This window comes from Bos taurus, chromosome 4, assembly GCF_002263795.3.
Source record: "Bos taurus isolate L1 Dominette 01449 registration number 42190680 breed Hereford chromosome 4, ARS-UCD2.0, whole genome shotgun sequence".
Classification (NCBI taxonomy): Eukaryota; Metazoa; Chordata; class Mammalia; order Artiodactyla; family Bovidae; genus Bos; species Bos taurus.
In genome coordinates this window covers 86,429,601-86,451,217 of record NC_037331.1, presented here as the reverse complement: position 1 = coordinate 86,451,217, position 21,617 = coordinate 86,429,601, and the positions used below count along the sequence as shown (strand labels likewise).

Below are 21,617 nucleotides of genomic sequence, written 5' to 3'. Positions count from 1 at the left end.
TCATAGTCAAATACTATTTTGAGATATATATATATATATATATATATAGTACTCTCGCCTGGAAAATCCCACGGACGGAGGAGCCTGGTAGGCTGCAGTCCATGGGGTCGCTAGGAGTCGGACACGACTGAGCGACTTCACTTTCACTTTTCCTTTCATGCATTGGAGAAGGAAATGGCAATCCACTCCAGTGTTCTTGCCTGGAGAATCCCAGGGATGGGGGAGCCTGATGGGCTGCCGTCTGTGGGGTCACACAGAGTCGGACACGACTGAAGCAACTTAGCAGCGGCAGCATACACATATATATTATACTTTAGATTTTATTCTGTTAAGAAGCTACAGAAAAACATCTCAGTGAGAGTCCATTCTCTTCAACATGCTTACAGAGGTGTTTTTAAAAAATGGCCTAACTTCATTTAACTTAACATACTTGTAATGACCAAAGGTGATTCTCTTATTAATTGTCAGGTTTGGGGTAGAGTGTATATAATTATCACATTAAGGACAAATTTTTTCTTTCAGTACTCTGTGTGCACTGCATTTGATTAATTGTTATCCTTTAATCAAAGAATAACTTAACTATATAGATTATAATTCCCATTAAGCTAAAATACATAATTCTACTTAATCATACTGTCTATGAGTACTGGGATCAGCGAGTTCTACTATAGCTGGCTTTGCTGTTTATTGCAATAAGAAGTAAGAAGTTTCCTTTAGGCCCCCTCAGGCCCTAGGAGCAGAAGCCCTTTGATCTCTTTTTATTTCATAGCACACTCATGGGTGACTTAGGTGTAGGTGCCTTCATGTTGGTATGTAAAAACCCACTTTGAAGGATCTTCCTTGTGATTTCCTACTAGACTCAGATCATTTGAATTGACTGAAATACTGGCGTTGTCCAGGAATTTGCCCTGCCCAAAATAACCCAGAAGTCTTCTGCTGAGACTCCTAAGAACAATTTTGAAATAAAATAATTTTAAAAGATTGCTTCTAACTCCCTGGAGAATCTGAGCCATACTCCTGGGTCTGAAAGTTCATAGCACTCAAGGTCTAACTGCTGACTGATGAAGGTCTCAGGATGGGTCCCCACTGGCCTGCTGTTGTTATTGTTAAGTTGCTAAGTCGTATCTGACTATTTTCGACCTCATGGACTGTAGCCCACCAGGCTCCTCTATCCATGGAATTCTCCAGGCAAGAATACTGGAGTGGGTTTCCATTTCCTTCTCCAAAGGATCTTTGTGATACAGAGATTGAATCCTTGTCTCCTGCCATTGCAGGTGGATTCTTTACCACTGAGCCACCTGGGAAGTCCTTTGGCCTGCTGCTTCCTTGCAAATAATAACCAACGTTTTAGTGGTCACCAGTCTGGCTCAGGCACTACTGGGGTTTACAGAATCTTCTCACTTCATCAAAACAGACCCCAAGAAAGCTGCAAAAACAGCCCAGTAGTGAAGACTGTCAATATATTTTTTTTTACTGAACACTTAAAATTCACTTTTATGGGATAACAGAATAAAACCTATGGGTCATTCTGGTTCTGTTAGATTTTCTAAAAGAGCATGTTACTCAACATTCCACAAAACAAAAAAGCAACACTGATGTAGGTAGGCAAGCAAGGCTTATTTAATTGTTTAAAGGTTTTAAGCCAAGTTTCACAGTGCGAAAAGGCAAAAGCAATGTAAACTGCAATCTTTGTAAAGGGTGATTTTTAAATATCATTATATAACATTACCTGTAGTGTAGTATGGTACAGGCTGAACAAGGACAATGTATAGTGATTTAACAAAGACAGTTGTTATACAAATGAAAAGGACACAAAACAGGAAAATGCACTGACCTAATTCACCATGTATTTAAATTGAATACATATGATTATCAAGATCCTAAGACATGTACTCAAATAATGTCTTCTATAACTATATAATAATTAGATCTATATTGTAGAAATAAGCATAATTATAGCTACAACCAAATAAAAAAGTTTTTAAAAAGAATATCCACTTTAGTTTAACCTTGAAAAGGTTTAAATTCTTTTCTGAACATGAGTTTATGTGTTAATTTTAAAATAGCAATTTATAATAACATCTAATGGACACTATGGTGATACTGCTGTACACAACAAATATAATTAAAATGCACAAGCAATAATTAATTAACTTAGCCAACTTTAAATGCACAATTTGGAAGATTGGGTTTTACTTCACAGATATTGATTAGAATATTTAAAATCTGTGACTGAAAGGATGAGGGCAATTATACGTGACCTCTGTCATTCCTTTTTAACAGAAGCAACAAATAGCACAGTCTTTAGAAAATAGCTTATCCAAAATAATGATAGAATAAGTCAATAAGGTACATTACAACATTAGGTAGTGAAACAACACGATTAATAGGATGAAATGGTACTAGTAAAACCCGTGAAATAAACAGCAAACTCAAAAGACACTTAACATCTATATTAGCCACATAAATTGTAAACTTTACAAATCTTGTAGGAACCATCACACTGAACCACAGGACGGCACTGCTGTCAAGGCTTTTACTGCTATGTATCTACTATAGAAACAATATTTAAGATAACGTAATTTCAATAATGAACTAAAAATATATGGACTGAAATGCCACTGTAGTCTTCCTGATCAGAAAGAATGAGTTCTGGAGACAACTAATATTTTCCTTATAAAAATAGGAAGAGCTGAAACTTTGCATAAATTGGTCTTCAACGAAGAACTTTCTGGAATAACTAAGGGATAAACTAAATTTTAACCCTTGATTTTTAAGAGTAATATCATAGCAGAATATCAAATCAAATATGACCTTTTACTAAAACATATTAATGTACAAAATCCTCTAAGGCACTGAGACATCCATGGAGATTAAGTGATGTGTCCAAGCTAGCATCTCATTAGTTCAATGGTGTCCCGATCCTTTGAATAAATAGAAATTAAGTTATAATACTTTCTATTTTGTACAAATGTGAAAGTGCTACAAATGATACAAGAACTTGTACTTTGTGCCAATATAGACTCAGTCTAAAAGGATCACTCAGAAATTATATCTATAGATAATAGACATTTGATCTGTTTTTCCATATGCAATAAGCTTCTTTCTTAAAAAATAAGAAAGAAAAAATTCAGAAAGTCTAAACTTTTAGCATAGTGGCTAGAGAAAGAAGTGTTAGTTGTTCAGTCATGTCAGACTCTTTGCAACCCCATGGATTGTAGCCCGCCAGGCTCTTCTGTCCATGGAATTCGCCAGCCAAGAATACTGGAGTGGGTTGCCATTCCCTTCTTAAGGGAGAGTTAGAAAATGCACAACATAAATAGCTAAAATTATTTTTTTGACTGGGAAATTGTACTATGTTCAGAAATTAGAGCGGTATAATTAAACTGAGATAGTAAAATTAAATAAACGGTTTTAATATAATTCATCACCTAAAATACACAATAGGACTAGAGGAGATTTTTATATACCATATTTAATCAATTCACATGTGATATTGCCAAAACACAGTCAACGGTGCACTGCTAAAGATGTCATTTTTGGAAGGATCAATATGTGGAACTTCAGTGAAGGATGACATTCAATGGAAAAGCATCATATGGTATAGCTGAAACCATGGGCAGTTAATTTGATACTCACCTTTCAATAACACTTAGAGCTCACATTTCATTTAAAAATAACCTGATTTTGCAAAATAACGCTAAATAAAAACAGTAGGAAAGATGGTTATACCTAGACATGAGGCAGGTCATAATATTATTTTTAAATAATGATATTGCCATTATGAGAGTGCTGTCCTGTGCTTAGTCGCTCAGTCATGTCTGACTCTGTAACCCCATGGACTGTGGTCCACCAGGCTCCTCTGTTCATGGGATTCTCCAGGCAAGAATACTGGAGTGAGTTACCATGCCCTCCTCCAGGGGATCTTCCTAACGCAGGGATTGAACCCAGGTCTTCTGCATTGCAGGTGGATTCTTTACCATCTGAACTACCAGGGAAGCCCATCATGAGAGTAGTAATATTCATTAGCTCTCAATGTTCTAAGTTGGGAAATACTTTGGCAAGTTTTATGGCCTGTGGCTTGGAAGGATCCAGAATCTAACATCTAATGTTCTGATAAATTATTTAACTTAAAAACTCAACTAGTTAAGAACTATGATGTTATGAACAAGACCCTGCTATGGCACATAGACCACAAAGGAAAATCAACAGACATCAGTTTTCCTTCTATACATAAAAGTGAAACATGCTCCAATTAGTATCACTTGTAACCACTGCTATTAAAAACCGGTGAAAATTTCAGAGAGTAGCCTCATAATAGGGATGACCAAAGAATATTTACATTTGTGTATGTGTGTGTTTGTATACATTTATGAACATGCATATGCATGACATGTATGTGTGTATACATGCATATACATGTATATGTACTATATAATTTCATTTATTACTTTAAAATTGCTTATACTAACAAAAGAAAGACTTTAGTTATGTACATTTGTAAACTGTCCAATTATGATAGGCAGAACCTCCTTCAATTATTGCATATGCTTTGAGATCAAAGATTTTCCTGTAATACTTAAAGATGCATGCAAATAAAATACAATCAGAAACAACTTTTTTGCTTGCTTTTATGGAATAAACCCAGCAAACCTAAGAAGAAAGATCCCCCTCACCACCAATTTATAAAAGATAGATGAAAATATCTAAGATAAACTCCTGAGATGCTTTGTATAGGTATTTCAAAGTACCTCACATGATCCTTGAATCATGTACATACTTACTACAAAATACTTTGGGGGCTGAAAGAGGGAGGAAATAAACACAAATGAAACAAACTCTTCATTATTCAAAATCAAAGTCTTTATATTTTCTTAGCTATTTTCATTGATGACCACTACAGACATTACAATAGGTTTGGCAGTTCTTATTTTACAAATAGAAAACTTCAGTATTAAGAATAAATTCACATATTGTGCTATGCCATATCTGCTGAATGAAAATGAAAAAGGAGCTCTGTGCTTTACAAAATTACCTGATAATCCAGACTAAAAAAGAAATCACTTTGCCTTTTGGACAAAGAACATAAAGTCAGAAAGAAACCACCAATGCATTCAGAAATTAAACTAGCCTCCTTCATTTAATAAGGTATATCAGGGGGGCACTTACCAGGGTCATCAGAAGGCATGTCCACAATCAGCTGGTCACTATATTTTCCATATAAGCCATTAGTGCATATGGCTACTATTTGAAGAACATAACTCATATTGGGTAGTAAATTATTAAGAATAGCACCCTAAAAGAAAGATGGCAATAACTATACAAATTTGTCATTCTCAGAGGAGTGCTAACATACTAGACATCTCTTCTTAGAAAACATTTTCTCATTTGTCAATAAAAAATTTTGTATTTTATTAACCTGAGAAAAAATTTTACACAATGTTATCAGGCTGAGCTTGTGATATTTGTGAGTTAGGAAGATACTGGTAAACTATGCTTTTATTTATTTATTTTTTTGCTCTGTAAAAATCAGATTTAGTTTCAGAAAATTTCATTTTTTAACTCAAACTCATGAAATTCATAAATGAGTAGCCAAAAGTGTAGATTACTATTTTAGACAAACATGTAGCATTTATAAGAAGCAAAATGTGAAAAACTAATTTCTTTCTTTTTCTTAACAATATGTAAACCAGACAGTAATAGAATTATTACCTTCTTCACATCATTATGAAATGAATAATAGTATATTCTCATAAATTCCACTTACAAATTTCTCAGTTCACAGTGTTTGTTCTAGACATCTAAATTAAAAAGTTGTTACAAACCTCCCCATTTTGTTTATATGATTTCCATACCGGTTTTTGTATAAATGCAGGCTCGTAGGGCTTGAGGGACTCCTGCTGTCTATATTCAGAGTTCAGTGTCCTGGATCTGCCCTGGGGGCTTCCCTAAGCAACACCCAGATGGGATTTTCTCAATTATACCACAACCACCAAGGAAAAGTTAATACTGAGATGCTCAGAATCTGTACTTTATTTTCTTTAATTCTTGTCATGGGTGGACAGGAAGAAGACATGCATCGCTTCCTAAGGATTACCTGCCTCCTGTCCCAAAAATTCTGTCTCAATTGATTTCACATTTGTTACTTGGAAATTTGAATCAAAGAAAAGGACTTTCAAGACCTCTACACTGTTTTCTACTCTATTTCCCTTGTGCTGATACACTATGATGAGGAAACAAAAGACAACTGTATCACAGTACTGATATTTTAGACCCAATTCCTTCTCTAACTGGAAGTTGTTGTTCTGTCGCTAAGTCGTGTCCGACTCTGCGACCCCATGGACTGCAGCACACCAGGCTTCCCTATCCTTCACTATCTCCTAGGGCTTACTCAAACTCATGTCCATTGAGTCAGTGATACTATCCAACCATCTCATCCTCTGTTGTCCCCTTCTGCTCCTGCCCTCAATCTTTCCCAGCATCAGGGTCTTTTCCAATGAGTTGGCTCTTCACATCAGGTGGCCAAAGTACTGGAATTTCAGCTTCAGCATCAGTCCTTCCAATGAATATTCAGGATTGATTTCCTTGAGGATTGATTGGTTTGATCTCCTTGCTGTCCAAGAGGCTCTCAAGAACCTTTTCCAGCTCCACAATTCGGAAGCATTAATTCTTTGGCACTCAGCCTTCTTTATGGTCCAACCCTCACATCCAACTGTGAGAGTACAAAGTATTTGACTGTTCGAGTCCTTTTCTTTGTAAAGAAAGGCTATACTAGATGATATCCAGTTCTAAGTCTTTTGAAAGTTATTATCGGCAGAGCTGTAGTCTCCATGTAATTAAAAATACTAGTAAGAACCTAGGGCTTGCCTGGTGGCTTGGATGGTAAAGAATCCACCTGCAATGCAGGAGACGTACATTAGATCTTTGGGTTGAGAAGATCCCCTGGAGAAGGGAATGACTACACACTCCAGTATTCTTGCTTGGAGAATTCCATGGACAGAGGAGTCTGGCAGGCCATAGTCCATGGATTTGCAAAAAGTCAGACATGACTGAGAGACTACATTTTCACTTCACTAGTATTAATCACTGTAAATTTTAAATAATTAAATATAGCTTCTGCATCCCTCTCTCCCCACTAGATAGCTCATACAAAGCCTAAAGTCATCAAAGGCAACAATATACAATCATTCATAAGTTCTTATCCTAGATATTAAACTACAATGACTACAATGCCATCAATACATGAAACAATTGATCTTATAGTTACCAAATCTTGATAGCCATCTGTTAAAAACTCATGCTTGGTTTGGTCTTCTCCCTCCAACTGCTGGTACAGAACGGCAAACTTCTCGATCATGGTATCATAAACTACTCGAGGTCTTTCCCACGTAACGAGAAGGCTAGTATAATTCTCTGGGTCAGCTTGAACATTTTCTGGTTCTGAACTACAAACTTCAGAGGAAAAAAAAAGTACAGTTATTGACACAACTGACACCCTCTAGAATCTTAACAAGTGAAACACATTCTATGAACATTTTTGCTGTATTTTAATAGAGGTTGAAAAGTTACACTTTCCCACTGTGGCTCTTTTGTCCAAGCCATTTCCTGTATCTGAAATACTTCTCCATTCCCCACTGTGAATGAAAAAGACTGCCTGCCTGGCTAGTAAACAAAGGATGTTATAACCATCAAGCCATCACTTTAGAGCCTCCCTAATGGTGTACCCTGAGGAAACTCAGGATGAGAAAACACAGGAAACTGGTCCCAGGTAGCTGAGGTCTATACCCAAGGAGCAATTTCAGTGAGACCAGTCTTGAACCTTCCCATACACAGAAAAGTGCTAACTTCCTTGAGAGTTCTGGTTTCTCTAATTAACAGTAATCTTTTGGTGTTCCTACTATGTGGTCTTTGATGCAAAAACTCTTACATATCCTGACCCTCCCCTTGCTTCTTTAGAGCAGCCCCTCAGTGTGATCTGAAACTCCTGTCTCCCAGGGTTGAAGTCCTCAGAATGTCCACCAAATAATCTATAACTCTTGACTTTTAGCTTGTGCATTTTTTTTTCAATCAACACCTCCTACCTCTGTTCAAGTCTGACCTTCAAAGAATGTCTTTATCACGAGCAGTATTCTCTGTTATGCACACTCTGACCTCTGCTGGATTGATATCTGTCATTTTCAATTGTCTGTCTTGTTTTACCACAATTATTGCATTAATTGTATGTTCTCTTATATTTTTTTTTCCTGAATAAGTCTTTGCTCCTCTGTGTGTGCATGCTAAGTCGCTTCAGTCGTGTCCAACTATGACTGTAGCTTGCTAGGCTCCTCTGTCCATGGGATTCTCCAGGCAAGAACACTGGAGTGGGTCGCCATGCCCTTCTCCAGGGGATCCTCCCGAGCCAGGGATTAAACGCACATCTCTTATGACTCCTGATTGGCAGGCAGGTTTTCACCACTAGTGCCACTTGGAAAGCCAATCTTTATTCTGTGAGTAGATTATAAGCATAATAACCAGAGTTTTTTTTTTTTTAATTTCTATATTGCATAGAAAACTGTCTTGAATGTATGGGGAATACAAATTCATTTTCATAAATAAATAAAGGATATCTTCAAGTTTATGGTGTTTTTATTATTCTTATTTGGCTCATATGAGGAGAATTTCAAAACTAAAAGATGGTCTTGTTTTTAAATCTTTGAAATAATTAAAAATTCCCTATCACAGAAAACCATAGGAGAACAACTGAAACTATTATTTCAATATTTTTCAGACCTGCTGACAAAAAAGTCCCACTTTGGCCTCATAAATAGATTAAGCAATTAATTTCAGAGAATTATAAGATATGTCTGTCTTAGCTGAAAAAATATTTTGAAACTCGTTTGGGGACTTCTTAAAATTAACTGAAGCCCGTGCTGGAACTCATGGCAAAAATGCAGTCCCATCAGAAAGAGCACTCTGATACTTTCTGAAATACATTCATAATGTGATCATCTGAACTAGTTGTGAACAAAAAAAATTTTTAAATGCATGGTATCATGCTAATGAAGCACAGTAATAAATATAATATCTTCCAGGCTGGAGAGATTTGGGGAAGAGAGGGAGAGAAAGGTCTCCAAGGTCAAATAGTAATCACTATGATCACAGAATCCAGGCTTTGCTTTAAAGGTATACCTGAAATTACAAAGTCACCACACGAGACCACACAGTCCATTGAAATCAACCAATCATCACCACTACCAAAACTATTTCTAGGACTCAGTGGAAACACACAAGCAGCACCAGGAGAATGAGACCAAAAAGCCTTTTTGTCTTTACTGGGCTGTAGTTTTCCCCATGAACACAGGAGGGCACCCAAAACTAACAACTGACCTTATAAATGGAAACATTTTTATATACAGTATTCAATAATAGACATTTTAGCATATGTATGCTATGCAATGGTACAGGAGTGATTCAGAGCAATGTAAATACATATACACATATATGCTTTAAATCAATATAGGAATAACTTTATATGAGTTAGAGACAGAACTTTTCACTGTTAAAATTATAATATTATTTGTTGGTCAAGGATATAGGGTGGAGTGTTCCTTTGGGAATAAGAGAACAATTCTTTCATTATCAAAAAACATGAATTCAAAATAAGAAAATGTATTCCTATTTAGGTCTAGACGGCATCATTACTCGATCTAGTGACACTTCTACAAATGTCCACCAGATGGCAGAAGACCACATCATCTCAAAAGTGAGGCGGTCACTTAACATCATTGGAGACACAACATTGCCTTAGTCTTGCTTCTGATGAACCTCATGTCTGTTTTTAAAAGGCTGAAAGTGATTTTGGACAATATCATTTGTAGATTTTGTTCAAAAGTCAACCTCACTTTGCATAGAGTGAGAATGATTTAAAGTGAACTCTTTTCCTCAAAGATGAAACTATCTTAAAATGCATGAAAGTTTTATGCATGCCCACAAAACATAAAAATCAGAGAAAAATATAAAATTACTGACTTCAAAATACACAAAGGACTGCTTCCTCAATAGTGCAAGGAATTTTGATCAGGTGTCTGTGTTTATCTCCCCTTAGTATTAGAAATCAGCAGGTACTTCAAATTCTAAGAATCAGCATTAATATAAAATAGGACTCTAAAAAGAAATTCACATTTTTTTGCCACTAGGTTTTAATTCGTTTACTTTCTTCTTTATATATCTGTAAAAGCTTATTAGTAATTTAATAGTTAAAATGTATGTTGTAACTAGAAGCTTATTTTTAAACACTCCTTTTGTTTATTGATAATCATAGCTTAGTAACACATTATAAGCTATAGCTGAAGCTTATCTTTTAGATGCTGAAATACAGAATTTTATAGAAAAAAATATATACTTTAGAATGTATTCAAGAGAAAGACTAGTACTTCTATATATAGTCTATGACCTTGCCAACGGGTTACTCTTCTAAGGTAGGACATCCTAGCTATCTCCTAAATAACAATCTTGCTAATTCACCACTTGGTGTTCAGACATAAATGGGTAATGTTTCAGATGTAAAACTGATTACAGAGTAAGTTATTAATTTTCACTAAGTTTTCCAAGCTTCCCTTGTTCTTCATATTAAAATTAGTTTATCTTATTAGAAGGGCATACAGTTTATAAAGCATATTATCTGGATTGAAAAATCAAGAAGGGCTTTCCAGATCAACATATACTGACACCAATTACAAGCTACATTAATAATATAGTAACAAAAATATAATTTCCTTGATTATAGGGAGCTCAGTACTATGTTGTGAAGAAGGAAATGGCAACCTACTCCAGTATTCTTGCCTGGAGAATCCCATGGACAGAGGTGGGCTATAGTACATGGGGTCTCAAGAGTCAGACATGACTGAGCAAATAAACCTACCTACCAGAACTATGTTGAGGTTCCATTTCCTTCTTTAGGAATGAATCACATGCCCTGATTCCTTTCTACGAGATACATGTGACCTGGATCATAGTCACTGATTCTTTAAGGAACACCGACCAAGGAGAATCTGGTTCCTGCAAGCTCGAGGCTATGAGCCAGGCTGTGACAAAGCTGGGGTCCTTGTCAAGTTGCACAGAATACAAGCAAAACTGTAGTATAAGTACAACCCAGATGGCACTAGTAGTAAAGAATCTGCCTGCCAATACAGGAGACACAAGAGATGTGGGTTCAATCCCGGGGTCCAGACCATCTCCTGGAGGAGGGCATGACAACCCACTCCAATATTCTTGCCTGGAAAACCCAATGGACAGAGGAGTCTGGCGGGCTACAGTCCATGGGGCCTCAAAGAGTTGGACATGACTGAGCATTCAGCACAAGTGCAAAGGATCCTCACATATACAGAATGAGAGGTTCTTAATTAAAAACTTGTTTTTACCATTCATTTCTCATCTGCTTGGCTCTAGGCACTCTTGGACATACAAATAAAGGAGGTACCATCTTTGGCTTCAGGAAACTCATTTCTAGGATAGCCTCTCACCCTTAAATTTAGTAAGCCATTAAATGTAATGGGTGCTTTTAGTTTCCAAATCCTAGATGCCATTTACAGAGGAAGGCAAAATAAACTGTAAAAAAAATTCTGTGATTTAGCCAAATTAGGTTGTGCTTTTCAAAAGTATAGGTTTTTATCCACTAGAAATTGTAAAAACTCCACAAACATACCTCACAAAGTCCTCCACCTTCTCATTACTTAAATGAATGGATATGAAGAGTGAACACCTCCTACACAGGAATGTCCACATAAGATTAATACGCTAGGCACTGAGTGTCATGAGGAAACAAGAAAAAAAGGAAGGAAAAGAAAAGGAAATAGGTGAAGAAAAGCACAAAGGAGGAGAACCTGACAACTCTCACTGTGACAAGTCTCGTGACCAGCTCATCATTAAAGCCGGTGCAGATGGTCCAGGGGAGACAGAAGGTCCCTTCTGCCTCTGCTGCTCTACGTGCCCACCTTGGGAAAGGGACACATGCCCTGGGGGAGAAGGTGCAGTCTTAGCTCCATGGATCATGGATAAAAATGAAGAGGGAGGTGAAAAGATCGGGTGATGATTTTGGGGGAGTGGCAGAGAGAACGTCCCTAGGTTTTTACCCAGTATTTCCCATCGTCTTGAGGTTTGGTACAGGTGAACACAGCTCATGGCAAAGTACCTCCATGAGTGCACGCTAGTAAATCCACCACCTTCTTGCTTGAGGTTTATGAGCCTCATTTTAAAAATTATCGAGACAGGTAATTTAATGACTACTGTGAGAAGCACCCAAAGAGGGACAGACTCAGAAGACAATCAGTATTAAGGTTGTGATCTCCCTTCAGGGAGTAACAGATGTTAACAAAACTAATGTAAAGATTGCCACAAATGTTAAAAATAAGAACTAAAAATGATCTGTTACTGCTTTGTACTTTTCAATGATTACACCCCATTCCCTTTAGATAAGTAACCAAAAAAAAAAAAAACAACTTTCAAACTGTACCTCAGTCAGTCAGTCTTCTCTAGGAATACACAGTAACTTTGTCAACCATTCAATTCATAACATACAATCTTCCAAGAAGTAAATAATCTTCCTGTACTTTTCTCTATATAGTTAGAGCACAAAGTTAATATACATGTGACCTTAATGAATGCTATTTACAACCACTGACCTTCTCAAGAAGGTGGGTCTTCTGATGCATAATTCATCGTGACATTTTCTCAGGAAATTACAGAAAATTTCTCATAGCTCAAATACAACATCAAGCTATGAAGACACACTTTTCATGCTACCCTTCCTTGAAAATCATTTCATATTTAATAGTTTTTTTAAAGTTTGCATTATGTATATTACAATGCTAGCAAATGAGATTTAAAGTGCATTTATAACTCTACTTAACAAATAAAAATCTTAAACATTGAAAACTTGGATAGCACCCTATACTTGTGATAGCTTGCCCTCTGTCTCTATATACAAATAGACAGCTGCACACACACACACACACACACACATATACAAAAGTACATACGCAAACACACACACACATACTGTATTAATAGAAGCTATGGATCTGGGGTATTCAAGAGTACACACACACACACACACACACACACACACACACACACATTGTATTAATAGAAGCTACAGATCTGGAGTATATTATGTTCAAGGGACTGGACTGCCTTGTAATCTTTAACTTATTTAAACCTCAAAACAACCCTACAAGGTAGCCATTTTAAAAAATTAAAAATATATATGTATTTTGGCCATGGCTTGTGGCCTGCAGGATTTTAGCTCCTTGACCAGCTACTGCACTTGTGCCCCCTGCAGTGGAAGCATGAAGTCTTAATTACTGGATGGCCAGGGAAGTCCCAAAGTGAGCATTTTAAACTCATTTTATCAGTGAAGAGAATGAGGCTTGATAAAATGAGTTTAAATGCGCACCTTGGGACTTCCCTGGCCATCCAGTGATTAAGACTTCTAACGGAGAAGGCAATGACACCCCACTCCAGTACTGTTGCCTGGAAAATCCCATGGACGGAGGAGCCTGGTAGGCTGCAGTCCATGGGGTTGCTAAGAGTCGGACACGACTGAGTGACTTCACTTTCACTTTCCACTTTCATGCCTTGGAGAAGGAAATGGCAACCCACTCCAGTGTTCTTGCCTGGAGAATCCCAGGGACGGAGAAGCCTGGTAGGCTGCAGTCCATGGGGTCGCACAGAGTTGGACACGACTGAAGCGACTTAGCAGCAGCAGCATGTAACTAATAAGTATTTGCACTGGGGTTTGAAACCAGAAGTTGACTGGGCTTTAAAGCCCCAGCCCCTTCCCACAGTACTTCACAAGGCCCAGGCTTCTAGAGGCAGAGTCTTGATAGTGGAAGGAGAGGGCAGCGGGCAGGTATTGGTTCCTGGGAGGCAGGGGACAAAGCTGGACATCACCTCCTGTTTGTGTGGTTACTGACATATATTTCTCATGAACTAAAAGACAATTTTTACTAATTCCTTCAAGATCAAATGGTTCTACTAAATTCTGTGATTCTTAGAAGAGCCAGCGCCCATTCCATGATGCCAAAAATGCATGCCTTTTAATAAATAGCAATGCTATGTAAAAATGCAAAAATAGAGGACTGAGTTCTGGTAAAATACTCATTCAGTCACAAATGTTTATTGAGTTTTCCTATGAATGCAAAAAAAAACCCAAAAAACAAATAAGGCTTGATCTCTCCCCCCAAGAAGTTTACATGGATATGCAGACCTCACATGGCTTTTGCAATTACTTGCAATGTATTTTGCATAATATATTTTTCTACCATGCATTTACCAAGAGTAGGATTCTAACAATTTTCATGACACGTTTTCCTTCTCTCTTGGTCAAAATGAGGACATTAGAAATTTAAAATAGCAAAATAAATAAGTATAACCTGAAAGTCCCAAGCTGGGTGACAAACTTAATAAATTGCTATGACGATACTATACATAAAATTAAGAATGGTATTAATGATATATTTATATCATTCAGTAATGCAAAATCAAAAAACAAGTATGGTACAGCCTCATTTTTGTGAGACATAATAATATATTTTTAACTTAAGAGAAAGGCTAGAAAGATATTCCCCCAAATTCTCATAGCAGTTATCTCTGGATAATAACATTATAGGGGATTTTTATTTTCTTCTGTGTGCTTATCTATTTTTTCCTTTTATACAATGTTCATGTAATAAAAACATATTTTCAGATTAAATCTAATAAAGATTAAATCTTGAACATAAATGCAACCCTCAATTCTTATTTTTAAATTCAGTTCAATAAAGTAAAAGGGCAATACTGTATCATTAAGGAAAAAAAATCATAGGAATATGCACATGGAAAATAAGTGCTTGTTGAATGCAAATACTCATGATGGAAAATGCAAGAATTCAACCATCATTCTAGTTTTTGAAAAAAGCCAATACTAAGTTTTTAAAAAAGTTTTATGTTATTAAAGTCATCAGTTTTTATTATAAAATTATGCAAGGATAAATTATGTTCCCTTATAAATATAAAGCATGGTGGAGAAAGCTTTGGAAGTCTTCAGAATCAGGAAGATCAGGGTACAAATACTGACTCCAACCTTTTACAGTTCTGTGAACTTGGGTGAACCAGTTAATATCAGCTTCCCAAATTATAAAATGAGAAAAACAAGCCTAATGCCTGGTTGAGCACACTGGTTCATGTGATATATGTTAGCCATTACTGCTTTTGTTATGATTACTTTTAGCCATAATCACTTAACTGTGAAAATAGGGACTTCCCTGGTGGTCCAGTGGTTAAGACACTGAGTTTTCCAAGGAAGGGGATGCAGGTTTGATCCCTGGTCAGGGAATAAGATCCCACATGCCATGAGGCATGGCCAAAATTTTTTTAAAAATTCAAAAAAAAGAAAAACCAATATTCTACATTAAATCCATTCATATGGGTTTACACATAAAATGATGCAAGAAGCACCCATCAAGCTATATCCTGCCATACTTTTATTATACACAAATCAATTCCTTCATTTTGTGAATATTTGATGAATGAGAGCTTTACTTTTGTCCGGCAATCGAGGCAAAGTGATAAAAGACTTAGTTACTTCCTTCAGAGGGTGGTGGTGGGGACAGATAAGTAAACAGACAGTATCATACTGCGGCACCTGCTAGGAAGTCTGGATGCACAGCGGGTAGGAGCTCCTGGCACACTGCACCTCCAGAAGAGCATCGTTTATCTGGTACCCTATGGGCTCAGCACTTCCATTAACGCACAGTCCTTCCTTGGGCCAGCGCCAGGCTTGGTAGGGCTGGATGGAGGGTCAGACATGGCTCCTTGGTGGAGGCAACTGCTTACGTACTTGAGTCTTGAGGACAAGGGGGAGACAACACAGGAAGACTGCAAGGAAGAACACGCCATGGGAAGGAAAAAGCGTGTCTAGGTGCAACCTGGGAGAGTGTGGTCTGTCCTCTTCAGGGACCTCACTGAGTTCAGGATAAAGGAAGGAAGTTGGCCGGGGAAGAGTAAGCACTGAGGCCAGTAAGTACCAGACAGGACCTACCACGCAATGACAAACAATTTGGGTTTTATCCTAAACGCAGTGGGAGCCGCTTTTGTGTGCTGTGCTCGCTCAGTCACTGAGTCGTGTCTGACTCTTTGTGACCCCATGGACTGCAGCTCTCCAGGTCAGGTTACTCTGTCCATGGAATTTTTTAAGCAAGAATACTGGAGTGGGTTGCATTTCCTCCTTCAGGGGATCTTCCTGACCCAGGGGTGAAACCCATGTCTCTTGATTCTCCTGCACTGGGGCAGGCAGATTCTTTACCAGTGAGCCACCTGGAAAGCCCATGGGAGCCACTGAAGAGTTTTAATACAATATAACTAATAACTAGTACAACTAATACAGTACGACTAATTCACGGCCAAACATTGTCTATATTTTGTTATTTGGTCATTTGTATTTCAGAAAAGGAGATGGTTAGATCTATTTATTATTTTTAATCAATTGGGGATTATTTACCACACAAGAGGTCTTAGTATTTAGTATTGTTGGTAGAAATATAATTAAATTTCCTCACTTTGGAGCAATTAATTTGAAACAATGTCATAGTAAACACAGCAATTCATCACTGTTGTACTTCGTTTATGTTGTTGTTAAAGGATAAACAATCTCACAAATACTACTTTGAAACAACAGAAACATGCTGCTTTAATGCCTAATCTTTAAAAGCAGACGATTATTGAATTAATATTATACACAGCCAAAAATTCATTATGGGGCTGGGATCAAAGAAGACCATATTCTTGGAAAGGTTTTCAGTCCCCAAAGCAGAGGCCACTTCAACTCTTTCACGAACCAGCGCAGCCTCACAGTGAACTGAAAAGAACAAGTCAGCAGACGCAATGACTGTGTCCTCTGGACACTTTGAAAGGCTTCTGACTGCCGGGTCAGCTTCAAAAGACCCCGAGGGCACTCCGCAGGCTTTCCCTCTGCCTCCTCTCCATCGCCTGGGCTTGACAAGGACAAACTTCTTTTCTTTTAAAGAAGGAAACTGGGGAAAGGACTCACTTTTTATTCATTAATAATTCAGTGCCTTGGGTTTCTGTCCGTACTAGACACTAGCCTCTCTGGGAGCTGCCAACACACAGACGAGTACTTCTTTAAAACCCCAACACACGTCAAGACTCAGGTCAAATGTGCTTCTCCCACGGAGATTCCCAAGTCATCCCAACAAGAAGAAATCTTCCCAAGCTCTGAACACCTCACCCTTATTCTTTCCCCTCTTAGAGCTGTTACACAAGCAAATGCCATAAAGTGAATTTGGAGGTGTGTAGGTGGCTTTGCCACCAACTACTGTATGTTTTAGGAAAAAACTTTCCTTCCTGAATCTCAATGTTTCTGACTTGCAAAATGGTTTTATTCATGGAAGGAGGAACAGATTTTCTTCATAGTGTGTGCACATAATTCACAACTGTATTGTTTATTTGGCTGTGTTGGGTCTTACTATGGTATGCTGGACCTTTGTCACATCACGTGGGGTCTTTCCTTGTGGCACGGACTCTCTAGTTGTGCCTGGGTGTAGCTGCTCCCTGGAATGTTGCAGGGAAGAATCTTAACCACTGGATCACCAGGGAAGTCCCCAGGACAGATATTTTTAATTGTCATTTTATAAATATGGCAACTGAGATTCAGAGAAGTTAAATAGCTTACCTAAGGCTACAATTCTATAATCAAAATATTTCCAAAAATCGAAGTCTTGTATATTGTCCATGATGCCAAAATTACCTCCTACACCACTGAATTTAATAGGACTTACAGAAAAATTATATTTCAATACACACCTGCTTCATGAATCTCTTCCTTTCCAGTATATGAGGAAAACACCTGCCTGGAGAACTTGTATTGTTGTTCTCGAAAATTATTTTGTAAGTAGTCCATCAACATGACATAACCAGACTGTTGCATTGTAAGAACTTCACAGAAAACAGCCAACTGGAAAGAAGATAATTTAACTTATAATTTAACATACTTGCTTCAAAGGCATATCAGCAAATGCTTTAAAACAGATATTCTGTAGAAAATATTTCTTTTTAAATTGCTTCAAATTACTCCATTTGTTTGAACTTCCAAGATTACCTGGCTTTCAGAAATGCTAACTGTATCTTTAAAAATAATCCAGTCAACGGTGTCTGTGCAGGGAGGAGATGTCAGGGAGCCATTGTAAGTGTAATACTTGTCAGTTGAGTTTGGCAGAAGGTTCAGCAATGTGAATGGATCCAACGCAGCCTGTTTCCCTACAAAGGAATCATATACATCTCAGCTGAAATCCTAACACTGGAACTTAGCTGTTCAAAGCCTCTATGCAACTGAAACATATATTTTGGTATGTATTTAATCAGAACTGAAATTTTAAGAACATTTTAGATACATATCTAAAATGGAGATAAAACTGACATATTCTAAATTTTCTTGCACATATCACAACTTGGTGTTAGTTGCTCTATCTTTACATGGGCAAGATGCTGGAAAGATTATTTTTCCATATGAAAGATTCAGAAATCATATGGCCATATGAATAGATACCAGGAAATCATTCAATAAGATTGAATATCAACTTGTGGAAAACAAAACCATATTCTGATGAAAATTATCTATAATGAACATCATACTTTAGGATGACTTACTGAAAGGTTTTCCCCTAGTGATAAAGAATGAGACAAGGACATCTTCTAGCACCACTTCTTACACTGAACTGGAGGACCAGGACATTTTTTTTACTTACAATAAAGTAAGAAAAAGGAAAAAAAGGCCAAGATGGACTAAGAGAACAATGGAAGAGAATAAAGAGTCCAGATCCACACATATGTGATTATTTGACTTATAACAGGAAAAATTATTACGTAGTTGAAATGCATGGCCTTTTCAATAAACCATGCTATATCAATCAGATATACTTATGCAAACCATGAATCTTTATTCCCTCCTTCACACCATAATCACAAATCAATTCTAAGTAGAGTCTGGATCTAAATGTGGACAGAACAATAAAGATTTTAGAATAAAACATAGAAAATTATCTTCATAATCATAGGATAGGTTGAGATTTATGAAATAGCTTGCAAAAAGTGTTATTCACAGAGGGAAAAATGATCTACTTGATACTCAGTCTATTTGTCAACAGTCACCATTTAGAGAGTAAAAAGGCAAGACAAAGAATAGGAAATGTATTTCAAATTTTATATATGAAAATATCATTATTTTATAATAAAAATATTGATTTTTTATTTATAAGCTGAATTGAGAATAGAGAATTCCTACAAAAAATTGGTAGAGCTTTCCTAAGTCTGGGAACCTTGAAACAATCCAATTATAGCTGTCTCCTTGAAAAGTCCCATTTTTGATCTTGCATCTTTCAAATGGCTCTTACCAAAGGCACTGCCTTGGCCATTTAGCTCTCTGTGTACCAGTTCTCACTCATATGGGTAGCAATATGCTTCCCAGGAGCTTCCCAGGTGGCTCAGTGGGTAAAGAATCTGCCTGCAACGCAAGAGACGCAGGAGATGTAGGTTTGATCCCTGGGTGGGGAAGATACCCGGAAGATGGCACGGCAACCCATTCCAGTATTTTTGCCTAGAGAATCCCACGGACAGAGTAGCCTGGCTGGCTACAGTCCATAGGGTTGCAAAGAGTCGGACATGACTGAAGTGACTGAACATACACGCAGGCAAGCTTACCAGTATCTAACTTATTTTCCCATCCTCTTAACTCTTACCCAGCCAAATGCATGTCTTCTTTTCTGTCTCGTACATTTCGGTCATTAAGAAATAGTCCCCAAAGCTAATTTCATCTAGTCTAAGTGAGGTGCCACAGTGCAGAATAGTAGCATATGAATTATCTGGGGAGCATTAAAAAAAAAAAAATACCAGTGTCCCAGACCCCATCTGCAGCAGTGGGACTTAGGTATCTACATTTTTTAGGCTAGGTGTGCCTACATGTTTTAAAAAGAATCCCCAGGTGATTCAAACATGCAGCCAGGGTTGAAAACCTCAAGTAGAGTGAAGGCTTTGCAAGATTTTAGTCTTAGTGAATCCCACATTCCTCCTTTTAAAATGAAATAATTGGATCAGATGACCTGATCTGTTCTACACGATATGAAGACTGGACACATCCTCATGGAAAAAAATTATTTCCATTGGGCTTTCCAGGTGACTCAGTGGCAAAGAATCTGCCTGCTAATGCAGGAGATGCAAGAGACCTGGGTTTGATCCCTGGGTCGGGAAGATCCTCTGGAGTAGGAAAATGACAACCCGCTCTAGTATTCTTGCCTGGAAAATTCCAGGGACAGCGAAGTCTGGTGGGCTACAGTTCATGAGGTTGCAAAGAGCTGGACACGACTAAACACACTAGCACACACAAAAGTTAAATTATTGAATATTAGTTTTCCTGTAATACAGAAATTTTTCTCAGGAAGAGGGATAGCGCTAATAAAATTATAGATAACTTCTTCCAGTCTGAAGTCAAGACTAAATCTTAGAAGTAAAAACCTGTTGATTGAATTGATAGTGCTGTGTACGTACAACCCAAATCTAGTTTTAATCTGCTAGAAAATTCAGGTTACATTAGGTTTAAAGGATTAATTAGTAACTTCTAAAAGTATGTTTTCCTCTCCTGCAATGTCAAGACAAGATTATTTAGAATTCAGACTCAGATTCAAGTTCACAGAAACTAAGGAAACTATTTCAAATATGTGAATATTTAAACATTTTCAAATTTATGTTTTTGATATCTCAAAAATTTGTGATTAAATAGCCTCCTTTTTAATCATCAGTGGACTACATTTCTTCCTTTGATGAAGGAAAAACTTCTTTTACAAATGTTCTGTGGAAATATGGAGGTGGAGAACATTAATTAATTGTTCTCCAATTGACTCCCTGCTAATTTAGGTGGGAAATGAAACTGACAACAGGAGACCTAGAGGCCAGAAAAGGAAAATCAGATTTGAATAGGGATGGTGAAGTAGATAATTTTTGTGAAATCGGGAAAGAAATAGAAGGGGGGAAAAGTTAGGAAGAAGACAAAGAATCAGAAAAAAAGGTGATTCCTCCTTCCCTCTTTTCTATACAGAATCCATTCTTCCTGCCTCTGAAGCACACACCACTCATCTAGTCTCTGTTATGAATATGTTGAGTACTTTCTACCTTATTTTTTTATTATGTACCTGCATGTCCTAAGTTTCTTTCCAATATTACAAGACTTTGCAATCACAGTAGTATTTTTTAATTGCACCATCACCTTACAAGAAACTGGACTAAGGTGGTTTCTTGTGGCTTGCAAAAACATGCACTTCATCTGAATAACCTCACTATTGCTAAACAAGAATCATACATGAGTCAGTGTTGCTCTATTTGTGATCAGTCATTCACTCTGTCATCCTCTTCTTTCTTAATCAGTGATAAACAAATCAATCAGATCTTCCTTCCCTGGAAGGCTGATGGCAGGAGGGGAAAAGATGAGGAGAGTGAGAGGGAAATAAAGACAAAGACCATTTCTAGGTCCAGGGCAAGGAAAAAGCCATTTAATACTTAAAACCAATTCATCACCTAGGATAATTAGACTTAGG

General features: G+C 37.3%; 1 protein-coding gene across 7 annotated transcripts in view; it reads right to left on the bottom strand.

Moving 5' to 3' along the window:
* The window catches only part of PTPRZ1 (protein tyrosine phosphatase receptor type Z1), a 209,875-nt gene that overhangs the window by 59,848 nt on the left and 128,410 nt on the right, over window positions 1-21,617 (bottom strand). For all 7 annotated transcript variants that reach the window (XM_010804404.3, XM_010804405.3, NM_001192272.4 and 4 more), the window contains exons 7-10: window positions 18,134-18,291; window positions 17,839-17,989; window positions 7,268-7,452; window positions 5,170-5,296 (exon numbers count right to left, since the gene is read on the bottom strand). In XM_010804404.3, the coding sequence (XP_010802706.1) occupies window positions 5,170-5,296; window positions 7,268-7,452; window positions 17,839-17,989; window positions 18,134-18,291 (621 nt within the window). The remainder of the gene's footprint in view (window positions 1-5,169; window positions 5,297-7,267; window positions 7,453-17,838; window positions 17,990-18,133; window positions 18,292-21,617) is intronic.